An 11,345-nucleotide genomic window follows, 5' to 3' on the forward strand; every position below is an offset into this window, starting at 1 on the left:
AGCATATTATATCGGCAAATGTTACCATGTCTCACTAGTTATACATGGCTCATTATTTGTACATTTACGCCTTGCCATGTTAAGGAATGTGATAGATGATGCACTTCCTGGTATTTTGTTAAACTATTGCTTAGTATTTGCATGTTAGTATTATAGAAATCAAACCATAGGCTTCTACGCTGCTTTTTAAGAGTCCTAATATAGAAATAGAGTGCTGGTGTTGGAAAAAAAAAATTAAAAAGTAAATGATGCTCGTGTTGAAAATAAACATGACAAGATTAACGTGAAAATGAAAGAGGTTGAAATCAATGATGAGGAAACAGAATAATGTTAGCTTCTTGTGTTCATTACTGATTACATCGAATTCTCACCGGAGTTCCATCTTAGCCTTCTTTAATCATCCCTTTATTGATTAGATTTTAAACTATTGAATATCTATACTACAAACTATTATTTGTTATCACCATTTTTCCCCAAGGACAAACATGAAGGGTAAAGTCCTGAGTTACTATTTGGTTTTGTATTTGTGAGGGAGTTGATCATTCCGCTGCAGGAGATGAATTAATTGTGAGCTGACTGCCTCATCCACTTTGTAGCTGACCACTTCTCTCCAGAGAGTACCTCACATCCTCCATGCACACTATCTGGATCTGACTTTCCATCTAGTCCCTGAGAAAACAGACGCACAGTGAAATCAAGAAACAATTACAGCTCTGCATAGTCGAAATTATGTACATATTGACATTCTTTTCTAACAAGAGTAGTGGGGAAGCCCCTTCGATGAAATACCAGTGGCATGCTTACAAGTTACAACAAATATATTCACTTTGTTCATTTTTATCTGTCATTGTGAAAATTTTCAGTAGCAGATAAAAGAAAAGGGACGAAAGTACATTGAAATACAAGAATGAGGAAAAATATTTAAAAAAAAAGACTCTCTGGATCTAAGAATGATTAATGTGTAGCCTTGAACAAATTCGCATATTGTCTTACATGAGACAATGAGATATTTGGAAAATTTCATGTTCCAAATGTATTTGACAGGAACCATTTTTCATTTGTAGGGAGTTAGTTTAACAACACTTAATCCCTCATGCTTAAAAGCAGCATCCTAATAACATATTACTACTAGTAGTTCAGAGGAAGTTTAGACCAATGAACAACAGTTAAGAATTTAATAAAATAGCTTCTCTTATTTCAAAATTTTCATGAATGATTACTTCAACTAGCTAATTAAATAAAATCATACTAACCATACTCCAAAAGAGCACAGCATTTCCTTTGATTGCTTTCACAGATAGCCCTTTGACAGTTTTCCCACCACAGCTACATTCACCTGAACCAGCCTGAAATGCATGCAGTGCACGTATTATGAATAGTAGCCTTCAGTACAGTCATAAAGATCAACTAGATTGAAATCTTAGCACACAGAATAGATAGTAAATACTAGAATATTAATATTAACATATTCCTCCACTTAAAGTTTAACATATAAGATTACCCAGAAAAAACAAAATGGTACATCTCCTGCATCAGCCTGTGTAAGGAACCCAATCAATTATGAACTGGTGCACTTAATTGTAATTAAGTGAACTTTAGGCTGGATGAGTTTTGTAATTAATTCCTAACTTGTTAGGGAAGAGCCATGTATAGGCTCTAATGGGAGGGATACTGATGGGTAAATCTCAGAATTTGGAGAGGAATTAGAACTAGGAGAGTATGGCATCTCAAAGAGCTACAGGCAAGATATGGCCTCTTGAACTGCCATTCCCAATTACTATTTCTTGTCATCATCAGTGTTTTAATTCAAGATTTTTTTTTTTCAGTATGTGTTATTTCTAGTCCATTATCCTCCATGAATACCAGGTTCCTTAATCCTTACAGCCTGTCACCCAATTCTTGTTTTAGTTTCAGACCATTGATATGCTTCAGAAGTCAGAACTACAACTACAGCAGCTAATGGAATATGTTACATGACAAATTCAGAAAACAAGAAACTAACCATTGGGAAATATGTCTCTCCTCCCTCAACATTGTCACTTAAATACATAAGCATCGTAGCTATCCGCTGCCCACCACGCTTCAAGTTGAACTGCCTCAAAAATTAAGGCACAAGAGGATTGCAAATGGTTTAGTTTAAGAGACTTCGAGGTAATTCTCATGCTTACTAAAATAGATAAATAAAATATTAGAGAGAATAATATAACTTACAGCATCAGAAAAATAGTCATGATGGGGTTTGTAATATTGATTCTTCTCATACCTGTGCTGCTGCAGATGTTAGCCTTATACTAGCAGCACCATTCTCTATTCTTCAAAAATATTAACAAAAAATGGACATCTCCTTACCTCAGAATTTGTATAAGCTCTCCATTTTCAATTGGTATTTGAGAATAGATGGAAATCCTTTTTTCAATTGCCTAATTGAGCAAGGTGAACATGCTTAGCAAAGTATACACAATCAATCCTCACCAATAAAATATGTTGTGTACCTCTTCTCCAGTTCTACATTTACTGGTTTTGGCCTTTGTTTAATTACGTTTTCTAATTTAAACTTCATTATTAGATTAGTAATTGTAGAATCTCAATTCTCAATTGCTAATGCTTGTAGGTTAAGTTTACATTTAAACAGGTGCAATGGTTCACATCTTTATTAGATGGTCAGATTTTATGAAAAAAGAGAGCTTCTTGATTGTAATGTAACAGAATCCTAGGCGTGAAACCTAAGGACCATAGGTGGGACACAATGTTTAAAAGACTGAGCAACTCACTAATAACCACTCAAAAAGTGTTCTAAGTGAACCAGCTGGTTCTATGCTTGTGCGTATCAGACCAGGAAAACTGTTAAAATTTCATGGTTGAATCAGCTGGTGCAGTCGGTGGTTTAATGACAAAAGCAAGACGATTTGAGAAGGAAAATGATCTTCAAAACTTACATGAACCATGGGATATTTTCTCTCCTCAGGACTTAAAAACATACCAGAGCTTGTTCTGACATCACTCTTGATTCCCTGTGAAAGGTATTCACCATATTTCATGAAGAAATTAAATCAATATATTCCAAAATTCACAGTACAACATTATTCTATTATTAGATATTAGATATTTTGATCAAATGAGCAACAAACTAATACATGTTTAAATTTTTCTCATATGGATTTCCTTCTGTTTTAATCTATTTTATGTAGAGAAAAAAGCATCTGAATGTAGTTGTTTCCCTTCATGAAAGTTGATGTGAAAAGCGATTTGTATAACATCGGCTATACAGTTTCACGTCACATATTTGAGGATGATATAGGGCCAGATATATGAAACCATTTTAAAAAAAAAATCAAATAGAACCACAAGCATCCAGGTTCTGTTATCAGGAACGCAGTGAGCCCAACCCAGAAGAAATCAACTCTCAATGTACCTTTCCTGTTTTTGTATCCACCACTGTTGAAATATGCAGGCGAGGAAGTGCTACACCCCTGAGATAATCACATTCCTGTAAAGATAAAATTATTTAATTCAGACACGTCTAAACATCAACCGAAAAGGGCTTCACTCAGCAGCTGGATTTTTTAAAAGTACCATCAAATCCCCAAGATTATTATATAACTGTAGATCCTTTTCTGTTGGGATAGGAAGATCTTATCTGTGGCTAAATAGCAAGTCCTACTTCATGCTAGCAGGCTGGCATCTAATGAGGAAACTTTAACCCTCAAATAGATGTCTGAAACTTTAAATTGACTCCTTAGTCTAATCTGTATAATATCCTAATAATCCTAGTAAATGATACAGTGATAACAGGTTTCACTCTAAATTTCTTACAAATCTCATACCTCCATGCTTAGGAAGTTGTGCAGCAAAATAATTCTTGGAGACCAGCTAAGCACTTCAGGTTTGACCTGCATCAAGAATTGAAGATCATACAAACATAATTATCTATAAGCATGCAAGTCAAGTCTCTGCTCTCCCAATCAAAAGAAGGATACTAAATAGCAAACAGATACTATCAAAAAGAAAGAATAAGATAGTTAAAAGCTAAGTAAACAGAGACAATGGTCAGATAAATACGCTCGTTAAAGGTTCAAATAAAGAGGACCAGCATCAAGGCTCGAATAAAGAATAAGATAGTTAGAGTTAGACATTCCTAATACTTGCATACGCTGATATAATATATCATACATCATAAAAGGGTCAAGCACTCAGAATGCAACAGACATACATAACCAAGTCGTAAGATCTCTGCTTCTTTGTCGTTGCCCCAATGTGGAAGACCTGAACATGTGAATGCAAAAATAAATGAATAATTGAGGGGGAAAAGAATAGACATGAACAGGGATAAAAGTAAACAAGACCTCTGGGCAATTGAAGATGACTATCGGTGTCAAATCCACGCAATCTTCTAAATGGAATACCCTGAGTGCCTATAGTCATCAGGTTAGACTAACACTAACAAACAACACTACAACAATGCATAGCATATATATTATAACAATAACAATAACAATCAAACACACATATGAAATTGTAATCATAATCGTAATCATGACTAAAATTAAAGCGATTTCACAGAAGAACACTAAAGAGCGCAAGATTATACCATATGAATCTTCCAATTTCCGAATGAACGCCAACTGAGAAAGAGCACCTGAAATTTCCAGTACAGAAAAGAACATGAATGAGATGGAAATGGAAGCAGCTGAATTCTGTAAGAAGGTGAAAATGGAATCACCAAACGAAAGAAAAAGTAGCACAAGAAGAAGATCAAAGCACATGCTCGCATCTTATTACCTATAATCATTCCGATGGTGACAAATGTGAGAAGTCCGAAAACGATCTTCATCGAGGAAGCCATGGATTTGACCAGGGGCGAAGAAAGAAGCACGACTTGGAAGCTGAGAAGAAGAATCAGAATCCAGTTTCGTCGTTGTTGCTACGTTTTGAATAAACAGCGACCAAACTGCTATCAACGCCCCTTGCTTTCTTGTTGAAACTTGAAACTGGGAACTCACCTCTGAGCTTCTCTCTTTTCTTTTTCTTTTCTTTTAATATAATCTTTTATTTTTGACTTGACTTCACTACAGTACACTACGGCTACGTATCATAAATAAAATGAAAAACAGTTTTAAATATATATAAATGAAAAAAAATTACTAATATTTGTCTTAAACATATTTTAAAAATATTATAAAAATATTTTACTAAAAATTATAAAAAAAAAATTATATTTTAATATATTAAATATATTAAAATTAAAACTTTTTATTATTATACTATTAAAATTTATTTTTTAGTATAATTAAATTTATAAATAAAATACAATTTAAATAAAATTATTATAAAAAAATTTCATCAAATCTACATCATAATTCATTAAAAAAATTTTACTAATTAACTATTGAGTAAATAGATCGTGTTCAAATTAAAATATTAAAAGCCCCCAAGAAGGACAAAAAATTATTACAAGGAAGAATCTAATGTTTGTGACTTCAAAAGTCAAACAGAGTTTCCTCCGCTGTTTAATTACATATTTCTGTTTGTAGAAAGAAATTTAAAGTGAAAGATTACAGAGATATTTCCTTAGATTTTTTTTCTGTTTTTTTAATTAAATATTATACTTGTCATAATCCGTATTTAAATACTACATTTCCTTTTTTATTTTTAAATTCATTCTAAAGTTTGATAATTACCGTTCTATTTTATTTTATTTTTCAAAAAAACGTCATCCCTCTCTCAATTTACCTATTTTTATAGCCACTAGCCAGCCTCACTACCATCTCCAAACTTTTTTATAAATCCACTAATCACTGCTGATTAATTCCATACAAACTTAGAACCAATCAGTGTGCCTCGGCATTCCCAGTGATGATACTGTGAGCTTTGTTTAGTTAATGGGCAGAAAAAAAAAAGATATACACAAATACATAAATAAACATAGGTATAACATTATACAATTTATTTTAGTTTATTTGGTGAATAATATATAATACAATACACAAATTATAATTATATTAAAATATTATTTTTTTTTCATCGTCAATATTACAATAACATTATATTTACTGTTTCCACTTCAATTTATTATTATTTTTTAAGATAGACGTAGTCACTGCTAATATTTTTAACAATTCAAATATAAATTATTATAAAAAAACAAAAAATAAAAAAAGTTATAAAATTTACTATGTCTTTTTTTAAAGAATGACCGTGATAATGTCTTCTTTTCTAAAGAGAGAATAAATTTACAAGAAGATGAAATAGAAAATACTGTAAATGACTTAGATATGGGAGAAAGAGGGAGAGACAGATAAAGTTGTTGTCATGGGAAATAAGCAAAAAGAGTTTTGTTAGGGAGCAATGAAAAATTTTGACAATGTGTATAATGGATTGATTATTTAGTCCAATAGAGATAAATAATAAATTCAAAAATTTTTATTTAATTATTTCACATCAAATTTTAAATTCCCCAATTTTAAATTTACTAAAGCATTTCACTCTAATACTCTCTTATTTTTCACCCGATAGCTACCTTCATCAATAATAATCTCATTTCAGGGTCGTTACTTGTCTTGCCATACGTTACTCACCTTAGTAAAAATAACTATCCAATTAAGAATAAAATAATCATTCGCATACCTAATGAATTGAATATCTAACATATTTTGATTATATATAACTAAACTCAATTCAATCAAAATAATCATCTACATAAAAATTAAAATAATCATCTGCATATCTACTAAAATAACCATCCTAAATTGAACATTAAAATAAAAGAAGATGATGAATAAACAAAAGAAACAACTATGATTATCCAACAGTTTAATTTTTATTAAAAAAAAGTATAATTTGACACATGAGTCTTATGATTTGATATACTCATAAAACTGGAGAAATAAAAAATAGAAAAAAAAGTTTGAACAGATGAATTGTGATCACCGATTGAAAATAAACCATGTTGCACTCCATTTATGAACTTCCAGACGGACGTATCAATGGACAAACACTTGTTACCTTTTTTACCTTGCGCCGTCGACGTCCGGAGGAACATACACGCCGGCTGCGACGGAGTCGTTCCTGGTATGGGTTGATGTGGCGCCGTGACAACGACCCACACAATCGACAAGCACTGCTGGACATTCGCCGGTGTGGATGGCGGCATCGACAGGAACATGTTACGGTGAGAAAGAATGAGAAAGGGATGTATCACCGTTGAGAGAGAGAGTCTTTGTTTTTTTCGTTAGCACAGTTCAGAGAGAGAGAGAGTTTTAATTTTTGTTTTTCTACAGCTGACGGCAATCAATTCTAATTTATTTCAAATTTCAAATTAGCAAATATTTAAAATTAATGAATTGATTATAATTTAATTATAATTTTAATTTAATTTCAATGTACACATTATATACTAATGACATAGACTCTTCATACTTTTTCAGCAAAAGACAGCATTTTGATGGTGAAAGTGAAAGAGACAAAAAGAAACATTTGAAAGAAGGAGGGTACATTTAGAGAATTCACACAATATTAAAAGTAAAAATGAATAAAAAAATTGTATCCAACATAAAAAATTTGTGTCTCAACTTGATACAAAATATATGTTTATTGTGTGTAATTGTATACTATGTATCTTTAAGAAAATTATCTCTTCAACTAAATTATAGATGTATATCACCGTGTCTATGTATTGAGACTTGTTATACATAAAAGTCTTTTTTGGCATACAAGTCTATGCAAGTCAGCTCAAATTCAACAAAAACAACTCTCAATTTAAAGAGCGTGTAAACATGCGCTTTCTCAACTTTGAATAGCGCGAAATCAGAAACGGTTATTCTTTAATGTTTGTATTCTACATTTTTCCTCTTCCTCCTTCTCCTTCTTCTTTTTCTCATTCTTCTTTTCATTCCTCCTCATTTTTCCTCGCAATCCTTCTTCTTCTTCTTATTCACGTTTTCATCTTCATCGTGGTTCTTTTTATTGTTGTTATTGTTACTGCATGTTTTTCCTCCTCTTCTTTCTACTGATTTTACAACATTATGTATTTTGTTCTTCTTTATTTGATTTTTTTCTGAAGAAGAATTATAAGAAAACGAAATAAGAAGATGAGAAAGAAGCTAAGAAGCAGTAAAAGATGAAGAGGAGGAAGAAAAAGAGTTTTGAATTATACAGAAGTTATCAGAATAAAAATACACTCAAATATCTTCGTGTTACAACTAGAATTGTTGCAAACACAGAAAAATATTTCTTCTAATGCTGTATTTTTTTTCTTTTTCTTCTTTTCCTTATTTCTTTCTTTCTTTTAATTAAATGAATATAAGTTCATTCTCTTCTAAGTAATTTTACAGTATTATGTGTTTCTTCTTCTTATTTGTTTGATTTTTTTGTTTTTATTCTTGTTAAGGGAGTAAAACAAGAAGAAATTTGAGAAGGTAAAACAAAAAGAAAAAAATGAATAAAAAAAAGAAGAAGAAGACAATGATGATGATAAAAAAAGAAACAGCAGTACAAGATGAGAATGAGGAGGAAGAGGAAGAGTTTTGAATTATGCAGAACTTATCAGAATAAAAATACACCCAAATATTTTTGTGTTACACCCAAATTTACTGCAAATATAGAAAAATGTTTCTTCTAATGATGCATTTTTTTCTTCTTCTTTTTGTCCTTATTTCTTTCTTTCTTTTAGTTAAATGAATGTAAGCCCATCATTTTTCAAGTAATTTTGCAGCATTATGTGTTTCTTCTTTGTTTGATTTTTTTATTTTTATTCTTGTTAAGAGAGTAAAACAAGAAAAAACTTGAGAAGGTAAAACAAAAAAAATGAATAAGAAAAACAATAAAAAGATGGTGATGTTGATTAAAAAAAAGAAGCAGTAGAAGATAATGAGGGGAAAGAGGAAGAGTTTTGAATTATGCAAAACTTATCCGAACAAAAATACACTCAAAATTCTTAAAATACACCCAAATATCTTTATGTTACATCCAAATATCTTCGTGTTACACCCAAATTTACTGCAAATATAGAAAAATATTTCCTTTAATGGTACATTTTTTTCTTCTGAATTGAACCACACCTCAACTACTTGATTGAATTCAAAATAATAAAAGAAGGAGAAGAAATTCCAATGAAAAAGAAGGAGGAAAAGGAGGAGGAGGAAGAGGTGGTGTTGATGACGACGATAACGAAAAAGAAGAAGAATAACGTGCAGTAACGACATGATACACGTGAATATAAATGACTTGTAAAGACTTGTATAGGAAAAACGCTTGTACGTGGAGAATAATTCTATAATTAATACTTTAAAAAGACTTCAAAAGAGCCCTTTAAACAAATAATAAATCGTAGTATTACATGTGGTACATTTTGTAATTTGTAATCATTAATTAGTCTTCGCATTTCTCTTTCTTCTTCTTTTTCTTTGCGTTCTTCCTTTTTTTCGTCTTCTATCTTCTTCTTTTTCGCGTTCCTTCTTCTTCTTCGCTTGTTTTCTCTCAATCGTCATTCTTTTATTGTTGTTGTTGTTGCTGCGTTTTTTCTTTTTCTCCTTTTAATTGAGGTTCATTTGGATCCATAAATGAATCGAATTTAGTTCAGATTTGGTGAATATTTAACAATAGTATAAGTGAACCTAACTCAATTCACAAATGAGACGAATTGGGTTCATATTAGAATAAAAAGTAATAAACTTCAATTAGCAATAAAAACACATTTCAATTCATTTCTGCATGCAAATGAACTCAATTAAACCAAGAGATGAACCAAATTTTTTAAGGAATAACAAATTTGGTGAATACTTAAAAGTAGCATCAAGCGAACCTAACTTAATTCACAAATGAACCGAATTTGGTTCAGATTTGAACAAAAAGTGATAAATATTCAATCAGCAAGAAAAGCACATTTCAATTCATTTCTACATGCAAATGAACTCAATTAAACTAAGAGATGAATCGAATTTATTAAGAAATAACAGATTTGGTGAATACTTAAAAGTAGTATCAAGTGAACTTAACTCAATTCACAAATGAACCAAATTCGGTTTAGATTTGAATAAAATATGATAAACATTCAATCAACAAGAAAAATACATTTCAATTTATTTTTTACATGCAAATGAACTCAATTAAACTAAGAGATGAACCGAATTTCTTAAAGAAAAAGATTTGGTGAATACTTAAAAGTAGTATCAAGTGAACCTAACTCAATTCACAAATGAATCGAATTTGATTCAGATTGAACAAACAGTTAAAAAATTACTTAAAAAATAAAAACAAGAAGATACAAGACGATGAAGAGAAGAAGGAGAAAGAAACTGAGAAGGAGAAGGAGAAGGAGAAGGAGAAGGAGAAGGAAAAGGAGAACGATACGCGTAATTTAAAAAGTTGTTATAATAATTTGGTTAAACTTGGTTAAGTATTTTGCTTAAATATAAAATTTTATCCATAAAATAAAGCTATTCCACCATAAAAGAAGAGAAATAATTTGCAAGAAAATTATTGAAATCTAAATCTAAGACCGAAAAAAAGCTTTATTTGCAATTATTCTAACAAAGTTAAAGCAACAAGATTTAGGTAAATTCATACACCATTTGTTAAGCAAGGCCCGGTGGTTGTTGAAGTTTAGTTGATCTAGATATCTTTTTTCAACTTTTTTTGTTTTCACAAGTAAGTTGAATAAATCATTACTAATATCTTCAATAATTATTAAATTTTCAATATTTTTTTTAAATTTATTAACATTAAAAATATTGAAACTATGATAAAAATAATAAAAATTATAATTTTTTCATAAATAACAAATACAAAAAATATTTATATATTTAATTTAAAATTTTATAAAAAAATATTTAAATAACTATTTAAAAAATTCATAAAAGCACGAAACTAAAGTTTGACCTATAAATTTTCTTTTCATTTTAAAATATTTTTTGGACATTCACAAAAAAAAGTTGCAAAAAGTATCTAATTAATGTAAAATAACTAAATTTCAAAGATAAAAATATTTAAGTTTTTTAAATTATATATAAAAAATATATATTAAAATTCAATTTTAATTTTTTTTAAAAACTTATATTTAATTGTTAAATAATTTTATCGTAATTTAAAATATTTAGAAGTATCTTTGTAGTTATAAAATTTAAAATATATTTTTCTCAACGAATTAACCATGACTTTCTTGGCTTTTTTAATTCAAATAACTTAGAATTTTTTTTAAATAAATAATTTGAATATTTTATTTACGAATATAAATAATTTATTATATAATTATTAATTTTTATTTTTTTACATATTTATTTACAGTGTAAACTAATAAACGAGATATATCTCAAATTTTATATATCTTGTTTAAAATTACTTGTATCCGT

General features: G+C 29.8%; 1 protein-coding gene across 1 annotated transcript; it reads right to left on the minus strand.

The window, feature by feature from the left end:
* Positions 1-278: 278 nt before the first annotated feature.
* LOC112712398 (prolyl 4-hydroxylase 1) lies at positions 279-5,093 on the minus strand. The gene is made up of 12 exons (XM_025765281.3): positions 4,780-5,093; positions 4,589-4,636; positions 4,344-4,412; positions 4,211-4,263; positions 3,825-3,890; positions 3,413-3,487; positions 2,937-3,011; positions 2,350-2,420; positions 2,212-2,263; positions 2,003-2,092; positions 1,254-1,346; positions 279-669 (listed from the first exon to the last, which is right to left on the minus strand). Exons 1-12 carry the CDS (start codon positions 4,841-4,843, stop codon positions 562-564), a joined length of 864 nt encoding a protein of 287 aa, XP_025621066.1. The 5' UTR covers positions 4,844-5,093; the 3' UTR covers positions 279-561.
* Positions 5,094-11,345: the final 6,252 nt, after the last annotated feature.

The sequence above is a fragment of the Arachis hypogaea genome, chromosome 9 (assembly GCF_003086295.3).
Source record: "Arachis hypogaea cultivar Tifrunner chromosome 9, arahy.Tifrunner.gnm2.J5K5, whole genome shotgun sequence".
NCBI lineage: Eukaryota > Viridiplantae > Streptophyta > Magnoliopsida > Fabales > Fabaceae > Arachis > Arachis hypogaea.

Excerpts from the sequence above, each read along its gene's own strand:
- LOC112712398 (XM_025765281.3), bottom strand. The coding sequence starts at position 4,843 with ATGGCTTCCTCGATGAAGATCGTTTTCGGACTTCTCACATTTGTCACC. Across the intron at positions 3,891-4,210 it reads AGATCTTACGACTTGGTTAT|GTCAAACCTGAAGTGCTTAG; the intron begins GTATGTCTGTTG and ends TTCTTGATGCAG. Across the intron at positions 2,421-2,936 it reads GAAAATATCCCATGGTTCAT|GCAATTGAAAAAAGGATTTC; the intron begins GTAAGTTTTGAA and ends TTGCTCAATTAG.